The 23,889-nt window shown below is 35.5% G+C and overlaps 1 protein-coding gene across 8 annotated transcripts in view; it reads right to left on the bottom strand.

Moving 5' to 3' along the window:
* Window positions 1–23,889, bottom strand: part of KLF12 (KLF transcription factor 12) — a 407,535-nt gene that overhangs the window by 167,403 nt on the left and 216,243 nt on the right. For 6 of the 8 annotated variants that reach the window (XM_073894448.1, XM_025874745.2, XM_025874747.2 and 3 more), the window contains one exon: window positions 15,693–15,731. The exons of the other annotated variants lie outside the window; for them this stretch is intronic. In XM_073894448.1, the coding sequence (XP_073750549.1) occupies window positions 15,693–15,731 (39 nt within the window). The remainder of the gene's footprint in view (window positions 1–15,692; window positions 15,732–23,889) is intronic. 8 annotated transcript variants of the gene reach the window in all.

Here is a 23,889-nt window from a genome sequence, read left to right as displayed (position 1 = left end):
TAGCTTTCTTTTAAGTAAGACCTCACAAAAATGTCTTGGTTTAAACATTTAAAAAAAAATTTTTTTTTAAGATTTCATTATTTATTTGACAGAGAGACAGACACAGCGAGAGAGGGAACACAAGCAGGGGGAGTGGGAGAGGGAGAAGCAGGCTTCCTGCGGAGCAGGGAGCCTGATGCGGGGCTTGATCCCAGGACCCTGGGATCATGACCTGAGCCAAAGGCAGCCGCTTAATGACTGAGCCACCCAGGCACCCTAAATAAAAAATTTTTTAAAGAACCATAGCTCTTTGTCCTGATTTATCAAGCTGCAAATATCTAGAGCTATTGCTAAATATCAGATCTGAGTTAGGGATTTCAAGGATGAGATATAAAATTTAAAAAATCATTAGTAACAATTTGAGTACTGTTTACTACTGTTTCAAAACTATATTTCAACAGTTGTCCATTTTAATTTTTCATATATCATATGTAAAAGAATACTTATTTAAAGACAATATAGTAATTATTGACAACTTAGACCAACTACTCAATATTAAAATTTTTTTGATTAGATTTACTTTTATAATATTTAACCTATGCAAAAAATACAATATAGGTAAGCATGATATGCAAATAATTCATTTAATTAAACATTTCAATAAATAGATTTCTATTTCTATAAAGCATAATAAAATAGACACCCATAATCAGATTAGACCATTAACTACTCAATATTAAAAAAATTTTTTTGATCAGATTTACTTTTATGCTATTTAACCTATGCAAAAAATGCAATATAGGTAAGCATATGTAAATAATAATTTAATTAAACATTTCAATAAATAGATTTCTATAAAGCCTAATAAAATAGTCACCCATATCAGCTTCTCTTCTTTTCTAATACATGCATTTATTCTCTTAGTGGTTACAAATAATGGTTTTACAGCATACTACATATCTCGATATACAGTATTTCTATTACTATACAATTCTAAATATTTTTTTTTAGTTTCCATTATTTCTTGTCTGATTCAGGATTTATAAAGATATTAAATTTCAAAATTTATATTTTTACCTTATGACTTCTAATTAAAAGCAGTAGTGAGAAAATGCAGTGTGACAGGAATTTTTAGAAATCTGATGAGGCTTGGTTTTATTGCCTATTTTTCGTACATTTTTGCAGTTTAGAGATTTTTGAATAAATACTTATTTTCTAAATGGTTGATGGAGGGATCTGTTTCTTCCATTTACCTTATTAATTATGTTACATAAATCATCATTAACTTTACTAGCTTTTTTTGTTTGACATCAGAACAACTGACAAAGGTATAATGACATCTCCCTCCATATCAGAGAGGGTTTTTCAATTTTTTATGTTCAATTTTGCTTTATATATTTTCATGCTACTTTTTTAGTTGCTTACAAGTTGAGAACTGTTATATCATCCTGATAAAACACGTAATGAAACTATATCTAGTTATATTTTCTGTACTGAAGTCTAAATGGTTTTAAATATAATAGATAAATCTCCATGGTAAACCTGTCATGATTCCTTTACTTCCAATCTTTGTTTTTAGGTTTAGGTGTGTTTCTTACAGACCACATATAATTGTGCTTTTAAACCCAAACCAACAATCTCCACCTTTTGGCTTTTGTGTTTAGTCCACTGCATTAGTTTTCTATTGCTGCTTACAATTCATCACAAACTTACAGACAGAAAATCTTGGGAGGCCAGCCAGGATTCAGCCTATCACATTCAATTACATTTATTATGATTAGTGATAACTGGCTTTTTAAAATATCATCTTAATTTTTGCTTTTTATTTATCCTACTTGTTCTCATTACCAATGTTAAAAAATACATAGTAAAAGAAAGTAAATTCTAAAATATTCAACTGAAAGATTCTGACATATTAATAATTGAGAAAGAAATAGGATTCCAAAAGGGTTACCTGAAATGTAAAAAAGAATGGTGACCAAAGAAATTCATAAACGTTTCAAATGTACGCAAACATTTGTTTCTTAAAGTAATACTATTAATATTTGATTTGTAAGGTTGTTATTAAGTGATAGAACTGAAATACTGAATTACAGTAACAGTTAAGCTTGGAGAGAAAATTGGGAGTTAGTTTCTGATGTTATTTGTCTATGACATTGTTAATTATGCTTGGTAAGAATTCAGTTGAATATTTTAGTTTTCTTTACTTAGGTATTCAGTTTTTGTTCACCAAAAGTATCCTTGTTTTTGCTCATATATTTGAAAGATGTTTCACAGAATTATACTGAGTGACTACACAACTTTATGTTGACATGTTCCCTCAGCATTTTGAAAATATTACCCCACTTTCTCCTAGCTGCCATTGTTAATATTGAGAAGTTGGATGTCAGTTTATTGGTGTTTTCTTCGTAAAGTGGTGTCTTTATCCTGCTATTTTTGTGAACTTCTTTGTCTCTGTCATTTTTTAGTTTTTGTGTTTTTTTTTATTTTTCAAGTTTTAATAAAAGTGTAGTCTATCCATTGAATCACTTACATATTTTTTATTTTTAAAAATTCTATTTTGTTCATGATCTTGGTCAGCCTTAGCTCTAATACAGACACTGTTTTCAGGTTAATTCTAGTCTATGGCTTCATGATGTTTTAACATGTGCATGTATGTGCACACATGCACAAATGTATTTTCATTGTGTTGACTGGGAAGGGAACAACTGGGAATGGTGGAAGGAACTGGAGATCTCCCTTATTTGTCCTCGTCTCTAATTGTTTTGTAGCAGAATGACTCCTCAGAGTACCCAGTCCTCCATACTACTGGAAGTAGCATTGTCCACAAAGAAAAATTCATCACATCATTTTCATTAACCATGGGTTTTTCTAAAAGTTATTTCCTACATTGCTCTTGGAGATTTTTTCATTACCACAATTTGCACTATATGTAATACAATTTCCCATAATGCTAAGTTATTTCCCAATTTTGAATAAAGGGCATGCCAATTATAAAATCAAGTTGACCTAGCATACTGAGTCTCACCAGCCTGATAGAGCTAGATAGGTCCTCAAAGCAACCCTTGCACACAATAGTAAAATGATCATGGGCAAAATTATGTAATTCAGACAACAAAAGTGGGGGGAAAAATCACTACTTCATATTCAGTAATGTGCTGAAGTATTCTCCCCCAAATGTTTCCCTACCATGGTTCACTGTTTGTATATATGGATAGACATAAAGATAAAAAAAAAAAAAAAAAAAAAAGTTTGCTCAACCAGAAATGACTGTAAATACTCCTATATTTATTCTCACTTCTTCCTAAACTTCATCTAGGTATCCTTGCACCTCATCTTGTGCTAGAGAAGGAGACAGGGAATGTCAGAGGGTACACATAACTGGTTACTTGATATAAAATAGTTGTCTGATATATCCTTTCTTGGATCTGGAGTACTTTCCCTCCAACAGATGTTCATCTAGTTAATAAATCCTTATTATGTAATTTAGTTGTTGCTTTTCTTAGTATTTTAGCTACCATAAAGGACTTCTGATAAAATAGTAATAACTCTACTGGCATTTTCTCTTGACCTTCAATCTGAAAAGGTGTTAATGGCTATCTCTCATGAATCTTAGATTCTTCAAGGATCCTAAGAGTTATACTGACCTTATACCTAGTTCTGGAAAAACATAAACTCAAAGTAAATTTAATTAAATTACCTACTCCACAGTCTCTATTCACAATGGAAAATTACGTTCTATATGGATAATCACATAAAATGATAGATGCTAATAAAAAGGGGAAAACTTTTTTTTTTCATTTTCCTAGTTACATAGACATAAAATTTAACCTTAGAAATTTGATGTTTCTTACATAAAAGTACTTTCTCATTTGGACATGCTTGGGAACTATTCTAAGTAGGCAAAAAAATTAAAAGAGGAATGAAGAAAATAAAAACGTAAAGAGGGTGCAAAACTTCTATTAATTATTTCAAAATATTCCTGGATTGAAATACTCTGTGCTGTCTACTTCTCATAATTCCTCAGCCGAGGCTCTCATTCTCTCACTCTTTCATTTGACCCTCAGCCCTCTCCTATTTTGCAGTCCAACTTCTCCAGTGACATCGGGTTTAACTTTTGAAAAGAGACATTTTCTAACCAGAAAAAGTGAGCAGGTGAAGAGGCCAGAGAGTGTCATCGAAGAAGCTTCTATTTAGATGGGGTGGGTCACAGAAGGCTTGCCTGATAAAGTGAAACTGCATTGGAAACCTGGATAAAATAAGGGAGATACTCAGTGAAGAGTGCTCCAGAAGATCTGTGAGTGCCATGAGCAGGCAGTGGGCTAAGTATCCTTCAGAAGTTCTAAGGAGACCAGTGCAGGGCGAGCAGGAAACAGGAGAGAAAATGATTCAGACAAGAGAGTAAGGAATCAGGTCACGTAGTATCTTTTAGGAAATGGCAATGGTTTGTTTTGTTTTGTTTTGTTTTGTTTTGTTTTGTTTTTGAGAAGTCTTTGAATAGAGGTGTGATATGGTCTAAGTTATGTTTAAAAGGACCATCTTGGCTGTGATTAGGATAACAGACTCTGCAGAGAAGCAAGTACTTTGCACAGACTGTAGGAAAAATCCAAACTACTGAGAATGTCAATCAAGGCACTAGAACAGAGGATAGACCTAAATCCTCCAGGTTTTCTGATATTCTGGACTGCCTACTGTTCAGTGAGTATCGAATTGCCATTCACGTCTTTTTATCTTTGCTGATGCTATTTCTTAATACCGAAAATATCATTTCTTTTTTCATTGCTTGACAAAATTCTACTTATCCCTCAAGGGTGTGCTCAAACATTACAGGTTCGTTAAAGCCTACTTCCACAATCCTGGGATATTCAATGTTTTTCCTGCTACTCTTTTATCATGATACTTTGAATGTGACACAAACTTGGGAACAAAAAAAAATAGAATAAGGGATATGAAGATAATGAGATATTGTAGGCAATTACTATAACTCTATGCAAAAAAATGTTGGAATCTCCATAGAAGCAAATATCAGCTACGTAAACACATAATAAAACTACAATACATAAACACACAGAAATAAAATATTTTAAAGAGGAAGTCTATCAAAGTTTTCCATAATTCCATCGACACTATGTCATTCCAGATCAAGCCTACAAAGTTACTAACAAAAACAACAAGAAAATTATTTAAAGAGATAGAGCATCATGGGCTTACACAAGATCTACACCAGGGGTCTAGCAAGCTGAAGTCTTTGGGACAAATCCAAGACAACAATTTTTATAAACTATAAGCATGGAACACAGCCATGCCTACTCATTTACATGTTATCTGTGGTTACATTTGCAGGACACCAGCAGAGTGAAGCTATTGCTTCAGACCATATGATCCATAACACTTGCAGAATCTAAAATCTTTACTATGTGGCCCTTTCCAGAAAAGGTCTGCTGAGCCCTGCTCTATCCCATGTTACCAGAAGCTCCTTAACTAATTGAGACTCTCAAATAAGTCCTGTTCCTTCAGTTCTCAGTGACTATGGGTGCTATTCCTTCTGCGTGGAGCAGCGCTCTTTATCTCCTCTGCCCCGCTAAACTCTTTCCTCCTTTAAAACTCAGCTCGGGCCATCTATCTAACAACGTGCTCCTCTCTGTCCAGGGTGCACAGAGGGACCCTTCTTGGGTCCACAGCAACTCATGCATCCCTGGAGCTTCACACACAGCTCTCTTGATTGTAATTATCTCTTTTCTTGCCGCCCTATTAAATATTAGACTGCTGAGAAAAGGAAATGTTTTATGGACTTGGCATTTCTTCTCCAAATGAACAAATATTAAACTTTTCCACGTACATAGTTGGTATTAGACCCAGACTAACTCTAAGAGAGAGTTAAATGAGTCAGAAGGAAATTCAAATTTAGTTCATTGCCTCATAGCACAGTCAGCATGGTAAACTGACTGCATGCCATAAGTTTAAGAAAAAACACATAAAGAATTACTCCATTAAAACATAAATGCAGGGTCTTTGGTCCCCATGAGGACCAATTACCCCCAACCTGTGATGGAGTTTGCTCTGTCACTTCCAGCTGCTTCCATATGCCTGTGGCCATGACTCACCCATTCCCTTCCTAATTTGCTGCTTCAAAACTACTTTTAGAGCTGGAAAACAAAACAAACATGGGGTAAAACTAGTGTCTAAAATTAGAACAAATAGGTTTTTAAGGACCTGTGGGATTTTCTTTCACAGGTGCATAACAGGGCTGCTCTTCCAAAGACAATTTTTCTAAATTCCAGATTCTTGGCTGTGTTCTGAATGTTGTTTTTCTTGAATCAGAAACCTACTACAATTAACTGACCTATTATGGAATGGAAAACTGCACCTTGACTGTTTAAAGAAAAAAAAAATCTATAAAGTCCTTCTGCCTCTAAAAAGAGTAGACTTGATGTTATCGGCAAACAGATGTCTTATTATCCTAAAAAATAAAATATGAACCCAATTTTTAGCAGGGCTGATACCTAAAAAAAAATGTTAATGTCTAAAACAGACTAGAACTCTTTTTATGTACTTATTTATAATCATTAATTCCTGAACATGCTCTCTAGTGATAACAAAAGTCAAATTTCAGGAGTCACTGCCAAGTGAAAATTAAACAGAAATTAAGAAAACACAGCTTTGAAAATGAAAGGTATATTAGGGGAACTTATTCCATTTTTACAACTCAAGATTTACAAGTTATTATTTACAAAGCCATAGATTTCATTTTCATGTCTGTACTTTGGCATCCACATATAACCATTAAATGCTATTGTCTATAAAAGAGGAAAAAATATTTAAAATAACATTTTTTCTTTAAAATTCCCTAAATGTTTAAAGCAGTAAAATAATTGCTTTCATCTAATTAGCAAGATACATGTCTTGCTTATATTTAATATGAGAGAGGCCCAAAACTTTCAACCAACATAGTCAAAAACAAAATGAAATCTAGTCAAAGTTCTGATTTATAAACCTAAGGAAATAAATCATTTAATACAAAAAATGGATAATAAAGGTCTAATTATAGTTTGGCAAGGTCAAGAGAATTTCATTTTCTAGTTTTTTTGTGTAGAATTATTGTCCCATATGAAAAGATTTTCAGAGTTTCACTGCCATATAAACTTTGCCTCTATATACATTAGATAGCATTTTTTTTTTTTTTTTTACATATCATGGTGCTTTTCCTTATGATTTTTTAAAAAAGCAAATGTGTTGTTCATCTAAGCTGTTTATAGGCAGAGGTAAAAGTACTCACTGTATACAAGACCTCATTTATACTGAAAGTTAAAGCAATTCTGCTTGGCTTTCGCATTCTAATTCACTAATGACTTTGGAAATCTGATCCTAATCCTAGCACAAGGTCATGAATTCTTTTCTTCAGGTTTTTACTTATAGTGTTAATACTGGGGTGGAACTAAATCTTAACTTGATTAATGGGGAATTATGTTACCTATAAGACATTAATAAAATGTATTGTAAGGTAAAGTCAGGTGACCAAGTCTTCTGCATCAGTACAACTTAAAATAAATAGACTGATTTATGGCTTTGTCTAAAATATGAACAGAAATTAAAAACTATGGGCTCGTGTAATGTTTTGTTGGCTCATTTAATCTTGCCTTCACTGCATTCTAAAAGACAAAGTTATGTGTTCTGCCTGATTAGGACAGCAATAGCTTAGCTCTCCTTGTCTTTTATTTGGTCAGCTCTTCTGATTTCACCTACACATCCATCACAGTCATTAGAAATACTGACAGCTACAGATGAAACCTGAAGTTTAAAAATTCCTGTTCTTTAACATGGGAAGGACCCACCGTTTTTGGGATTTTCAGAATGACATCTTTTTCCAGTTTTATTGAGACAGAACACCGTATTAGTTTTAGGTGTACAGCATTATGATTTGACATATGTATATACATTGCAAAAGAGTCACCATAATAATCTTAGCATCACTCACCCACATAGTTGACTATTTTTCACTTTGATAACTTGTAAATTATTTACTCTCTTAGCAACTTTCAAATATACAATACAGTATTATTAATGACAGTCACCATGGTATACATTATGTCCCCAGAATTTACTTATAACTGGAAGTTTGTATCTTTTGGCCACCTTTACCCATTTTCCCCACTTCCCACCCCCATCTCTGGTAAGCACCAAACTGTTCTGTTTCTACAGGTTCTTTTTATTTTAGTTTCACATATAAGTGAGATCATACAGAGTACTTATCTTTCTCTGACATATTTCACTTAGTATAAAATGCCCTCAAGGTCTATACATGTTGTTGGAAATGGTAGGATTTCCTTCCTTTTTTATGAATGAATAATATTTCTCTCCGTGTGTGTGTGTGTGTGTGTGTGTGTGTGTGTGTGTGCGTGAGAGAGAGATACCATATTTTCTCAGAAGTTTATCTTCTTAAATCATTTTTATTTGGGCTATTTTTGACTTTCAACCAAATTATGGTCACACAGAATACACTGACATAGAGATAGAAAAGTAATATACTAAAATAAACAGCTTTGTACTTGGATATTATTATGTCAAATGAATGTGGATTTAAAGAACTAATTCTGAATTTCAAAACAAGCAAATGAATTTAGTGGATAAACCTGGGAATATTTTTTTAAATCATTAAGAAATAAGACTTGTGTTTTGCAAACAGTCTGTATGAGAAATGTCAAGTGTAGAACTCAATTTTATAGACTTTGAGTTTCCGTTTTAATGACAAAAAAAACTTAAGGAATCATACTGCATCAGTCCATATTTTACTGCTCAGAGGTGATTTAAATAAAAATGACAGTATTTGAACCATGAGAACCAACAATAAAACCCCAAATCAATGCTTCTAATGTTGTGATATGTCATCTTATAATCATTTTAAAACAACTGCAAATATTTTGAACCAGAAGCAGTACAAATTAATATACATTAACAGAATTCATTTATATATTATAAGGCAAAATATGAACAGAGACAATTATGGAAGGACTGTGTGTAGAACCGCCTAAGGAACTATCTCACACTCAGGCAAAAAGTCTTTATGGCAGGAGATCATACTCATCCTTCATGGTTTCTTTTCATTCTATTGATACATCAGTGCCTCTGTAAATTGTCTTCTGTGAAATGAAAAAAAATCAACCTTGAATACAAAATTTATTATTAATACAGTAACTGTGAGGATGACCACTAAATTAAGAATACCTTCTCCAAATAGTTACCATGGCTAACATCAACATTATACTGCCTGCCTCCTCTTTTTAATACATTGTGAAGTTTGTTGTTAGCTATTAAATAAAAGATTATGGCTTATTACACACCTTTTTACTAATAAGCAACTTTAATGAGAACAGCTGTAAATTCATTAAAAATTAAGAGTTATTTGCATGAGAAAAAAGGAGTGATTCTATCGAGGTCTCAAAAGTTTCTCTTTGTTGAAAAAGACAAAGCACCAGTTCTTATCGTATCAGCCTTAGGAATGTGTGGCTCAGTGCTCCATAAGACAGATAAATGTAAATGTCCTTGCCAAATTGGTAACTGCTTTACGTAAACCGGATGACAGTCAGTCAAAGACAACAAGGTGGTATAGAGTTAGGGATTTTTCTTTTTTTGTAAACTGGAGAGATATGACAAGGAAGGACATGGTAAGGTTAAGCATGAAAGGAAAGCGGATGAGGGTACCGCTGGCCCAAAGGGACTCAGCAGCCATAACACAGTAGTCAACTCAGTCTACCCCATATCTAGTCAACATCCAATTATTTGCCAAGCTTTAGGACTGGGCACTCTAGGGTTAAACATATGCATACCCATCTTTACCTCAAGGAACTTAAAACCCAGTGTGAAAAAAAGGCATGTACATAGCAAATTCACTTGTAAGGCACAATTTGACAAAAGGTAGGATATTTGCCTCTAAGAGACAACTGACATTTTGAGCTTGTGCTAGATGACAATGTGTGAGATAAACCACATTCCTATTCCCCATTGAGTGGCTATTCTACTATAAATTCTGAGAAAATGGAGTAAGAGCCAACTTAATTATAGATACAAGTTAGTGGAGAAAGCATTGGCCTTTCTAGGGCACCTTCCCCAAATTTAATACAGTTGAAAAAAACAAAGTCTTCTTTAAACGCTACATTAAAAGTTTAAGTTCCCTACTTAGTTTTGAAAGATCTACAAAACAAAACTTCAGTTTACCTATCAGTCTCATTTCTCAGAATAAGATGCAACTCTTTTTTCATCTGGAGAATGGAAGATATTAACAATGCTACCTCCTACACTTGTTCTGAGGATGAAATGTGTTGATATGTCTAGGTCACAACTGTACCTGTATTTTTTTCTTCCCTCAGCTGAAGAGCACATCCATACCCTCTTGTGGATCTGAATGTTATTCATCTTCAGACTAGCCTAAGTACTGACTACTCAATCAAATTTTCTCAGACAATGTAAGCCACCACAACCACTTGCTCCAGCATCCATGACCTCCTCCCACAGGTGCACAAAACAATTGAAAACGTATAGTCAACAGAAGAAAAGACCTGTGTAATCACTCAGTGTCCTCTAAACCAATCATGCTTTCATCTTCACTGCTCTACTAGGCAGTATCCCCTTTAGATCAGGTATCCTGGATCGAAGGCTTCAAGTCTTCCTCTGGCCAAACCTCTTCCACAAAGGGAGAGAACCAAGAGAGGATGAGCACAGAGCTTCACTTGCCTTCTGGAGCAGTACTACCCAACAGACTTTCTGCAATGATGAAAATGCTAGTCATCTTCACTGTCCAATATGGTAGCCACTAGCCCCATGTGGCTGTTACACATATGAAATATGACTAGTGTGCCAAGGGATTATCTTATTTGAATTGATGTACATTTAAACTTAAACAGCCACATGGAACCAGTGACCACAATACTGGCCACTGAGAATTCTGCTATCAAGACGACCGATGGATAAAAAAAAAAAAAAAAAGACCACCAATGATTGCTGCCAATCCATTATTTACTTGCTTATTTTCATCTTCTTTGATGTTTCATAATATTGCTGAACAATCACTTCTTTTTTTTTAAAGATTTTTATTTATTTATTTGAGAGAGAATGAGAGATAGAGAGCACGAGAGGGAAGAGGGTCGGAGGGAGAAGCAGACTCCCTGCTGAGCAGGGAGCCCGATGTGGGACTCCATCCCGGGACTCCAGGATCATGACCTGAGCCAAAGGCAGTCGCTTAACCAACTGAGCCACCCAGGCGCCCTGAACAATCAATCACTTCTTAAGTATTTGTTTCTTTTGAGCTCTGGAGCACCATACTTGCCTGGTGTTTTGCCTATACTCTTGGTAGTGTTCTTTATTGACTTTACTTACTGTGCTCAAGCCTTCAGTACCGAAATTCCTCAGAGTTTAGTCATGCACCCTCTACTCTGTTTATACTCTTTTATGAAATCTCATATGTCAATATGGCAATCACTATGAAACCTCCATTTCCAAACACAGGTCCCCATGGCCATTAGTGTATTTGAAATCTTCACTTAACATCTAAATCTAACAAATCCAGAACAACACTCTTAATTTCTCTTTCTGATAAAAAGCCATCGCCTCTTACAGTCTTCCCTATGTCATTACACTATCAACATCTACTAAGGAGCTCAAGACCCAAAAACCCTCTCTCTTTCATCAACCCCAAACCCAATCCATCAGTGAGAACTTTTCACTAAACTTCCAGAACTTTCTCTCTTATATCACAAACCTACTCCAAGTCACCCCCATCTCTAGCCTCAACTCTCAAGAAGTCTTCAGACTTGTCTCCCTGCTTCCACACTTGCCCTCATCACCAGCCAGCCCAATGAAGTAGCCGTACTTTTAAATAGGAGGTAATGGAAGGATTAGTGACAGTGGTCATTTGAATCAAGACTTGAAGTAAGAGACAGAGGAAGTGGTCAGATACCCAGGAAAGATGTCCAGGGAAGGGGGCAAGCAAGGGACTTAAAACTATGAATGAAAAACAGCTTTTATTCTAAGAGAAATGGAAAGATGCTGAAAAGTTCCAAGTAAGAAGAAAAACCTGCTATGTGGAGTGTGGGTTGGAGGGGGAAAGAATGGAAGTTACATATGCCTGAGGAGACTCTCAGTGCTCAGTGCAGTTTGGGTGAGCAAACTGTGGAGGCAGAGAGCAATTCAGAGATATTTAGAAGTCAGGAATTCGTTGTGGAGGGTGAAGGAACAAAGGGTATCCAGGATAATTCCTATGGTTTTGGCTTAGGAAATTCAACAGGGGTTGGTGCTACCTACCAAGATGGGGAAGGCACGCGAAGGAACCAGGCATTCAGATGGATTGTAGTGCTGCAGGTTTTACAGGAGCATCACCTGGGCAGGTTCCAAAAAGGGACAAAGGTCACCGGGCGCCAATCTATGGGAGTGCTACAAAGCTGAAAGTCTTTGAAATTCTAGCTTCCAGGTACTATTTACCTACAATATGCCATGGATTGGCATTTTTAATCCACTGACGGATATGGGAGGTTTGACATTCTTGCTAGATAGTTAAGTAGAGAGGCCTAACAGTTTCATACACAAGCACAGAGCACACAGAATCTCTCTGATTCTCTCCAGTTACCATCCAGGACATCCTTTAATTCTGCATTAAATCTGTGCTTAATCGTAGCCAAATGACAAAACTAACTAGTAGCAACAGGGCACACAGCAAGGGCTCTTCTTGTATAAGGGTATTAGCCATATCACAAGACAGAGAAACAATTCTACTGTTACCTTCAGAATGCCAAAATGTTAAAAAAGAAAATCAAAGTATAATTTTTGTTAGTGACAAGATCAAAACCACTCACTCACTAGCTCTGATCACACACTCACACAGTTAATCAGCATCAGAAACACCGAATATCTTCAACAACAGAAACCAGTGACATATGTGCCACTGAGGAAATATGCCCAATTTCAATCTAGATAGATAGTCTAAAGCCATCCTATCCACACTCTAAATAATGTAAAAAAAAAAAAAAAATTAAAGAGCAAAGCTAATAAAAAGGTTATCCTCATTTTTTTAAAAGGTTCATTTTGCTCAAATTGATTTAAAAAAAAAAGATTCCTATCCATCTAGTCATCTAATTGACCTTTAAAAATCTTTGTAAACAAATAAACATTTATCTAAAATTGGCCAAATTTTATTTCCATGCATAAAAAAAATGGATTCTGAAACAACTCTCTCAGGCAAACCAAAATAAAGGATTGTATGACAAGTGACTGAATGCATAATATGACAGCCTTTTGTAAATTTGTTTTATTTGTAATAAACCAAACACTGATATTGATCATTAAATTTAAATATCTGATGAAAAACTTTGTAATTTTTAGATAAAAATAATTTAGACTAAATGACTTTAGGTTATCTCTTTTAATATTTTTATTATAATAGTTTTGTTAAATCATTAAGACTGCCTTTAATTATGAAGGCTTTTGGTGGGGAAATTAGATCTTGCTGCTATTCAAAGCACTGAAGACAACTTTCAGCATGCATAATTCTACCATTTATTGTTTCATGAAAACTTTATCAGTAGAAGAACAGTTTTGTCTTTCATCTGTATTTGTTAAAAAGAAGGTTATTGTGCTTCAATTTCTTAAAAACAATATGGTAAGTAATTATCCAAAAGAAGAAAAAATGAAAAAGAGAGATGCACATATCTTACTGGAACTGTCAGGAAAGAAACAACCAATCCACAAAAAAATAAATGTTTTCATGCTTTATGAATCTTTCTTACAAGAATAAAATACATTTTGAAAAGTAAGAAATCTCCTAAGATTTTAGGGGACTTGAGAGGACTCAAAACTTGATTCTTTGCCACTGTCTGTCATGCTCTGTACTCTTCCTTTATTTTCCAAAGAGCTTAACTATGAAGGCTCCACTGTACTTGGAAAAGTCACTTAGAAAATATGGTCAACAAATGAAAAACCACTCAACACTAAAAATTTTAGAATCGTGTTTCTGTAAATCTGCAGCATAGGAACCACAGTGATCATGTAAGCTAATGGTCCTTGACAGATTATTTTAGATCCAGACTGATTTATTTAGGTTTATCAGAATCTTTTCATATCACAAGTCTTTTGTTATAGTTTCTAACAGAATCCAAATCAAAGTATGCACCTCTGCCATACTTTTAAAAAAAGAGTTGGAATATTGGGTAGAGGCACAGAATGCCACTATGTAGGCAGAAGCTACATTTATAGATATATACATATATCTATGTATATGTGTACACATACATCTATAGAGGCAAATTTCCATTTTATCTATGTATTTCCTTTACAATGACTTAAGGCATTAGGAGTTCAAAGTCCAAATTACTCTAAGCATCAGTGATAGTAATGTCCTTGAACACCTGGGTACACAGGCGGTACAATACTTCTTAACATGTTCAATGCAGGAACTATGTTTACTACATACATCAAGAAACTAGAAATCTGAGAGGTTAACTTCCTTTCAATTTCCCAACATACAAATTTAGAATCTAAGCAATTATTCTTTTTCTCAATGACCAAGTGCTATGATTTTAATGCCTGATTGCTAAAACATCTATAGAAAACCCAAAGACAGATATGTGGTTTAAATTAAAAAAAAAAAAAAATCAATGAGTTAACCCATTGTTTCTACACATCTCCCACATATACAGAAGGTATACATGTAAATGAACTTGTTTTCTCTTGTTAAAAAAAAAGTCAACATATACACACATTTAAAAATCAAGTTTTGAAAGATTATCCTTCATCCAAAAGACCTAATATTATAATTTTCTGAGACATTTTATATTTAAAAAGTATCAGCAAGGATAATATAAAATAAAGGGTTAATACAGTAAAAAAAAAATAGGAAAGTTGGGTCAAGAACAAAATAATCTTAAAAATATTTAAGTAAAATGTCACTGTGCTGCTACTTTTCTTTAGAAAACCGCAAGAAAAAAGGAACTAAATGTAATCACATCTTTTCAAAATGTAGGTTGTGAGAGCTTTCTAATAGAAAATAGGTTTTACATTTTTTCAAATATAAAAAGCGAAGAATTAAAACAGTGAATTTCTAGGCCTACTTTTTACAAGATTTCCTCTAAGTAATGGTTTATGGAATTCAATAGAGAGTAACATTAAAATATGATCATTTGACTTATCAAATATTGACCATGAATATATATGAGGAAGAGAACACACACAATGTCTTTAAACATGCCATAGGAGGATAGTATCTAGTCTTATTTGTAGTTTATTATCAGAGAAATAATGGTAACTTTCCTTTGACTCATCCCCACTCACTAAACTGGATTCTTTATCTTCTGCCTCATATAAGTGTCAAGGGTTAATGATTTTAGCCTCACTTTGGGCCATAATTCAAGAAATTATCACCAAAAACGTCTTTACCTACTAAGCACTAAGTAGTTAACCTTATAAATTTTCTATGTGTTTGCTTAAACTTTTTGACTAGTAACCCCAAATACTCTTTCCATAAAAAGAGCAGAAAAAAAAAAAATCATCTGATACCAGGATTTTCTCATGAAGAAAAATAATTCATTTAATCCCATTACGTTTTATTTTTAAAAGAACACATCACATAATTTTAAGTGGAGTTGTTATTGTATAATTGTAAGCAACTATGACTGAAGGGAGACAGATTTTAACTGTTTAATGTAAGTTTTAAAAAATTAACAGACACTTACTTTAATAGACTTTAACCATGTGCAATCCAATGGACTGTCCTAAAAGAATTCAAAAGAAACTAGTAATTTTACACTTTCAAAGACAAAGTAAATGTTGAAAATGGAAAAATACACATTTTTTTTTTTAAAGATTTATTTATTTATTTATTTGAGAGAGAGAATGAGATAGAGAGAGAGAACATGAGAGGGGGGAGGGTCAGAGGGAGAAGCAGACTCCCTGCCAAGCAGGGAGCCCGATGCGGGACTCGATCCCGGGACTCCAGGATCATGACCTGAGCCGAAGGCAGTCGCTTAACCAACTGAGCCACCCAGGCACCCGGAAAAATACACATTTTTGAAAGTACTCAAAACCTTTGTAAACATGTCAAAGAATCCGAATTCCAACTTTTTAGCTGAAACATCAAAATATGGAATGCATTTTCCTAGACTATTCCAACACTTCTTTTCACATGAATGAAAACTAAAAATGAAAGGACAAAAACAGAAATACTTCCAATAGAAAGCTAAAAGCAAAAAATATTGTGCTGGGGCATTGTGCTTGTTTAGGAAACATGCACATATATATAAATACATTTTCATGAGTAGGGGTAAGTTAGGAAAGATTACAAGAATAAACTTTGGTCAAAAGATTTACATTTTTATATTAAAAATCAAATGTTCTTTAAAATAAATTCTCACATATTTCAGAAAATGCAGACTGCCTCCCACACTGTTGCTATATAAGGATAAAAATCCCACTTGTCCAGAATGACCGAGGAGAAGAACCATCTCCTGTCCTCTAATAGCTGAATACATTAAAGTTGGGACAAATAAAGGTCACTTCAATAATTTCTTTTATTAATAAATGCAGTAACTGAATTACTTCTGCCTTAAAAAATGAAATTTAAAAATGAAATGAAGGCCCAGAAATGCAGCTTTCAAGAACCATGGGGGATGATGAGTTTTGGACAAGTACACGTTTAAAATAATCATACTCAAAGCTGGTTTTAGAAGAAAACATTTCTAAGATAATTATGCATTTCCTTGCCTTCTTCACCAAAATGGGGATATTATCATCTTTTCCTGGGGAGGACCCATTTATATACATCAGTTTTTATCTTCTTCTGAAGATGTAGCTGCTGTTACCCATGTAGGTGACAAGAAAAGCAGAAATTGGTAACCTCTATAGTTTTCCTATAAGTTTCATTTCTCATGAAGTTTCTGTTGATAGCTTGCATTTTTGGATCATTTATCTCTTTCTTACTAGTAAGGCAGAGTAATCATGTACAAACTCCTGAGCAATGTAACATAATTATCTTCCAACAAAAAAGTTAAAATATTTCATTACTGAGTTGAAATACTGAATTCAAAAGCCAAAGTAACAATTTCCCAAATAGTCACTAACTTTCTAGAACAAAGCTTCCTGCTATTGCCAGGTATGGTTGATTTGTCAATATTCATTCACAATATCTTATTTCTGTGTTAGTACAAGAAGCAACTCGGTGGCAAGAATTTACTTTATGGCCCAGTTTGTTGTTTTAATGGTGTTAAGAATTCAAAGACTTTGGATTTGGATATCTTACGAAGGCCTTGTTTTAAAATCTACAAACTCTATCATCAGAAGTCTCTTCTGAACTGTTTCATAATCTAAACGTTACTCTGGAATAACCCAAGAAAATAATGGGGCAACAATGGAAGGCAAAGAGAGTACAATTATTAAAAAAAAAACAGTGATCTCACTTCTTCAGGATCAACTGTAACTCTTTACAGCAATAGAACAGTACTACTGTTCTCAAGCAATAAAACTAATTTTGGAAAGAACTTTCAGTGAAGATTTTTTAAAATGTCAGAATCAAATGTCTACATATATATTGAGTTGTATTTGAAAACTCAAAGAATTCATAGCTACTAAGGTTTTTATCCACTTTAGCAGATAAGATGTTTATATAAAATAGGAGTGTTAGGAACTATGGTGGCACGCGCAGGCGCGCACACACACACACACACCAACCAAACTCCTCTTATTTTGTCTGAGTTGCTATCTGCTAGAGCAGAAGCCATTGACAAAAATCCAATGCCCATCAATTAGGAATCTGACAATAAACTACGCTATATCCATACAATAGAGTACTATGCAGCTATTGAAATAAATGGCCTAGAGTTGCAAATTGCTAGAGAGAGAGGTCTAAGTAATCTTCAGTAAAGAAAAAGAAAAAAGAAGTTGCAAATGAGTATATTCTGCAAGATGCAATTTGCATATTCTTAATATATGCACAGACCATCCTGCGGTTACAATGCATCATCTACCTTGGTTACATTTGTGGGGATGGAGGTAAGTTGGGTGAAGCTACTATGTTTTTAGCCACAACCATCTTTGAATATTCTTTATCTCAAGGATATATTGCTTTTGTTAAAATAAAAAATAGACAGATAATTGAAATCAACCACTTTTGTTGCCAATGTGTGTTCAGACAATACAGTGTTCAGGAGAGAGAACTTTGAAAATAAAAAAGACACACACACACACACACACACACACAGGAGAGAGAACTTTGAAAATAAAAAAGACACACACACACACACACACACACACACACACACACACACACACACACCCCCTCTAGTTGTTTCCTATTTTGCTAACTGCTTCTCAGCCCCAAAGCTGACTTCCTAACATCTTATTTTGAAAAGGCACACTTCAAAAAATCCATGAGCCACACCTCTGCATTACTCTTCCAATTAGCACTGGGTCAGAGAGAGAGGCACCTTCCAATCTCTTTTCTAATGACTAAATAAACACAATCCATGTGATCTAATTTAATTATGTGTGTGGTGCAGATCTTTTCATTAGCTTTAGCTGACTGAATATCTGAAAATAATTTGATCAGTTCATTTTTCCTCAGCCTCGTTGTTTTAGAATGCATTTGATCAACAATACTGAGTGTTTACTATGTGCCAGATATTGTTCTATATAGATTTTTTCTAAAAAGAAAGGCAATAGTGGGCTTCTCTAAATCAGGGTCCAGTTAAGAGGTGCCATGCTGGAATTTAAAAAAGAGGAAATTTAATAGAGGTGACAACAGAGCTCAGAAACCAAAAGAATAGTGAAGTAACCCAGATTAGCAACAGCAAAAGCCCCCAAAACCACTCTCATCCCAGGAACTGGAAAGACAAGGGAGGAGAGGATGTCGAAGTGTCCAGGCTAGCTTCATCTGAATGGAACTGCAGAGACTGCCCCAGGAGCTGGGAGACAGAGACAGCCACTGCCAAAAAATGCTGCCCAAGTAAGAGAGTGAGAACCCTAGTTTCCCATTAGTTTAGCTTTCCTACTTGTCCGTCAATGCCTCCCACTGGCCAAACTTCTTGAAAAGCCAGGGGGCAAGAGAACTTGGAAAACATAATTTGCAACAGAATGGATAACGCTAAGAGACATTCAGACTTCAGTAGTGACTAATTAGCACTTTGAGTCTCAAAATCTGTAAAACTGCCCTCACTTTCCAGATGTTTATAAACCACAGACAGGCGCACACACCACTGCACACAGAGCACATGTGTATATATGCGTCCAGCCACACTAGCAATGAAATAATGCCCTATAAGGAGCATACAGAGTACAGCCTTTGGAGTTTATGGGGATCTAAGAGACTCCCTTGACCCTCTAATTTCATCGCCTTTTTTATTCTTTTAAAATTTATGTCTAGGTAGTTCGTAATAGGTTGCCACCATGAGCGCCTTTATATTTTTAATTTAGCTACTAATGGAGCACAGATATGCTATTTACTTTAAGCACCCTTACTTTACTAAATTCAAGTCATTTAACTCTAACCACTGTTTTCTTTAATTTGAGGTACTCAATCACATCCTCTTGAATTACTGAAATATTTATCTAAATTTATCCACTGCTTACTCTTTTTGTGTTCCATGTAGACACTGAGTAGGTATTCTAAAACAAAATATAATAATAGTAATAATAATGATGATGATTGTGCTAACAGGCTGTTTATTTTCTGATTTTGATGGAAACTCTGTTATTTTTTTCCATTAAATATAATGTTAACTATTGGTTAGAAGAAACTTCTATTCCAATATTAAATAAGTTCCATTTTTTAGTATTGTTATAAGGAATGGCTGTAGAATTCTATCAAATGTAAGAATTTATTGAGAGGATTATAGAGTAATAGTTCTTCTTATTTAACAATGGATTTCCTTTTTATTCATTCTTCTGTCTCCTTTTCCTCTTAATCCTCCCATATTTCTTGGCTTATATCCAAGATGTCCTGGCATTATAAGAAAGGCAGCCAACAAAAGTCTTTCTTTCTTTGCGGTTATCCCCCTGTTCATGAACCATACAGCCACAGTCTGAGTTGTATCTGTGATTCTTCAGCACTTCCTCACTAGTTCCATCCCTGCTGGATAATGAGAAGCTGCTTCTTAGCTGCCAGATCCTTGCTTTTATTCAGTTTCCAGATTCAGAGTTATCCTGAATGGCTGAGATTACTTAAAGCTTAACTTCGATGTCATAAAGGAATTTATTTTTATATATCCTAGAACTGCTAAAGAACTTAGAACTCTTTTGCTCTCATTATACAGTGAAAACTAACAAACAAAAAAGTCACCCAAAACCCAGAGCGTTAAGTGATTTTTTCCAGTGGTATGCAGAAATGTCTAGTAGACTTTGGCCAACATTGCATCCTGCCAACCAGGTAGTATTTTTCACATACCATAATTAATCCCTTGTCTGTTTGGTTTGGGCAATGGAACTTTTCCCATATGAAAGTATATTCAAGACCTGAGACATGAGAAAAGGAAATTATGTGCCTTGATCCATACCAGCCAACCTACTGTCTTCACGGTGGGTGATGAGTAATGCTGACACTGAACAGAAAGGTCAACGAGTGAATGAAGACCCATGTGTCCAAGAATGGCTGGCAGTACCCAGGGCACAGGAGGAGAGTCAGGGATACCCCCAGAGAAGAATGAATGACGGGACACAGCAAAGGACTGACCTGACTGAAACGGAAAATAAGGTAGTACTGATGTTAGGTTAGTATGTTTTGCAGCCCTAGATCTGAAGTTCGTTCATTAGGAAGTAGGTCAGTGAGAAATCACCAGAGGATTCTAGAAAAGGGAAGCATACCAAGTGGATATAACCAAAGATAGGTTTTTGAGGAATCATGTTCCAAGCATACTTCACATTCAAAAGAAGTAACATCAAAATTATTTGCTATAAGGCAAGACATGCTGCCTCTTTTATGTTCCTTATAACTCATGTGGTGGTTATACTGAACAAATAGTCCCCAATTAACTGATTTTATATCTTTGGATGAGAAACAATTTCTGATGAAATCAAACTGTCATGCCGAGCAGTATGCTGAAGATGACTGTTGAACACCGTCACAGAACCAGAGAGCTTCCAAGGCTGTAAGACATTATAAAAAGCTGATAGCAAAAGTGTGGCATATTTCAGATTAATCTATGAAAAAAGAGTTAATATAAAAATCATTAGGGGGCACCTGGGTGGCACAGTCAGTTGAGCGGCTGCCTTAGGCTCAGGTCAGGTTGTGATCCCGGGGTCCTGGGACTGAGCCTCACATCGGGCTCCCTGCTCATTGGGAAGCCTGCTACTCCCTCTCCCACTCCCCCCTACTTGTGTTCCCTCTCTCGCTCTCTCTCTATCAAATAACTAACTAAAATCTTTTTTAAAAAAATCATTAGAACAGGATAAAATAGATCTGATACTGAGTTTTCACCTCTATCTAATTCACTTCTTCCTTGAAGCATTTCAAGGTCTAATAAGAATTTTTCTAAATCTAGGCTCTCTTCTTCAGAAACAGCAATTCTTGTCACATTTTGTTCTTTACCCTAGAGCCTAAAAACTCTTTTTGCTCATGGAGATTCATTAAGTCCATAAACATGGCCCCTTGAATGATGGACTCAAGTTTTCTCCTTCTATAATACAAAGACTAACAAATGGTTCTCCACCAAAGAAATGATAGCTTGGACTATATAGAAAAGTGAAGCCTTCCACATTATTCTTTGTTTTATCAGGTTAAAAATTCTAAACTGATAATACAAAAAGTTCTTCTCTTGAGCAAAGGCTTGTGTCATATTCCACATCTATTCTCAAAATGCACCAGACCTGTGAAGCTAATAGTTACTTTTAGATCTGCATGTCTATCTTTGACATGGTAGTAAAGTTCTTGTACACTCACACTTGTGCTCTCAATCTGCTTCCCATGGCAAAATCACCTCAAAATTTCTAAGTTGTGGTGAAAGGAGAGTATCACATTTGCAGCATACTTAAATCATTTAATAAAGCCTTTTTATGGGGGGGGGGGGGAAACTGCTTCAAATGAAAGTTGACTTTGTTAACCCAAACACATGCACCGAGGGCAATGGTCCCTTATTCTTTATTGAAGGAGCGAACACCTTTGGGAATGAACTCAGCTTTCCGAGCACAATCTATCTTTGAAGGCCAGATGTCTCCTGGTATCTCCAATGCCTATTTGACCTCTTCACATTTAGGGCCCTTGGGGACTTCAGGCCCCACTCAGGTATAAAACTAAATCCATCATCTTCTTCATCCTAATCAGGTCTTCCTCACTCGAGAGTTCTCAATCCCAGGATGGAGTGATATCAAACTACCTGGCATCTCAGGGCACAAATTTGTGTCTCAGTCTGGACTCCTCCCTTTCCTTCAACAACTCCCCGGTGCTATTGGTCTTCAAATGCTGACTACTGCACATCACAAACTGCTCTCTACTTCGTCTATTTCAATTCACCCCAGCTACCCTAGCCTATCCCAAGCCACCGCCATATCCCACCTGGATCATTGCCAGAGCTGTTCACCTAACCTCCCTGCTTTTCTCTTGTCCTTTTCGGTTTTGTATCTCCCAATATAACAGCAATCATTCTACAATACACGTCTCATGACGTCAGGCCCCTACTTCAAGTTTTTCATCTGTTCTGCAATTTTCTTAGGATAATTTTCAAACTCTTTTCATGATCTGGTTTCTGTTTATTTCTCCACAATCATATTAGTCCACTCCTATCAACCCCTACTTGCCCTATAAATGGAATATTCTAGAATGTCAAGGTTCCATGTTCCCTCTTCATTCTGGGCCCTTGGAAAGATGGTGATCCCTGCCAGTGAACACTCTTTTCCCTTGTTCCTGCTACCTGCCTGACTCCTGTTTCTCCTCTAGTCATCTATTTGAATTTCACTTCCTCTAAGAGAAAGAACTTGACCTCCAAAATTTGGGTTAAGCAGCCCTCCCGAATGTATACCTCCTATTAAAGTGCTTTTCTTCATCTTACTAAAAATCTTATTCCCCTTTTGTATGATCTGTGCCTGGCAGACACACTTGTGCTCTCAAAAGTGTGCTCTCTGCAAAAAGATGTTCAAAGGGCAAATTAACCTATGTTAAAAAGTGATCATCAGGTTAATAATTTTCAGATACAAATGACAGCAATATATATTTTTTTCTCTCCCTCCCTCTCTCCTTCTTTTTTAAAGAAAACCTTATTACAGGATATTTGTAGGATGTTTTCTATTGTACTCAATTTGTCCACTAACCCAAAGCTGAAGACAGAAAGATAAACCACTTCCTATTTAAACAGAATCATAAATATCTACTGCCAGACAATTCCCCCAGGGCTTTTTAAAATGTGGCTGAGAACGCTCTGCCACTCATAACCACAATCTGAGTCTGGCCCACTTAAGTTCTTACGGACAAAAGGAGGAGAAAGGGGAGAGGATCACAGAATCATGTGTCCTCTGCCTAGGCTGTCAGGGCGGGAAAGGAGGATTAATTGAACCAAAGGTAAATGGGATGGACAGCAACAGAATCTACCATAAGTGTGACAATACTTCCAAGAAGGGGGAGATTGGATATCTCAAGCCTCGGCTGGACATATACGTAGGTGATACACTTACTGATTATCTTTCTACCTATCCAAAAATGGGAAAAAAGAAATGAGAGACCAATAGGTAATGAAGGGTGGAGGAAAGAGCACATAGCCTACACGCCTACTTTTTGGCTTCAATAGTACGTGAGAGTCCTATGAATGAAGGGACGTTGCAGAGGGAAGTTAGGCTGGGACCTCAAAATAGTCACCAGCCATGCAAGGTAACAGCAGCAGGAAGAAGCCACGGGGTATGTTTCTGATGGCCGCTGTCGAAGGAGGTGGGACGAAAAGGGTATGCGAGCACCAGATG

This window comes from Callorhinus ursinus, unplaced genomic scaffold, assembly GCF_003265705.2.
Source record: "Callorhinus ursinus isolate GAN/ISIS: 27379988/994484 unplaced genomic scaffold, GSC_fseal_2.0 scaffold7, whole genome shotgun sequence".
Lineage (NCBI taxonomy): Eukaryota > Metazoa > Chordata > Mammalia > Carnivora > Otariidae > Callorhinus > Callorhinus ursinus.
The sequence above is the reverse complement of the archived record's forward strand: the minus strand, read 5'-3'. Positions and strand labels throughout refer to the sequence as shown.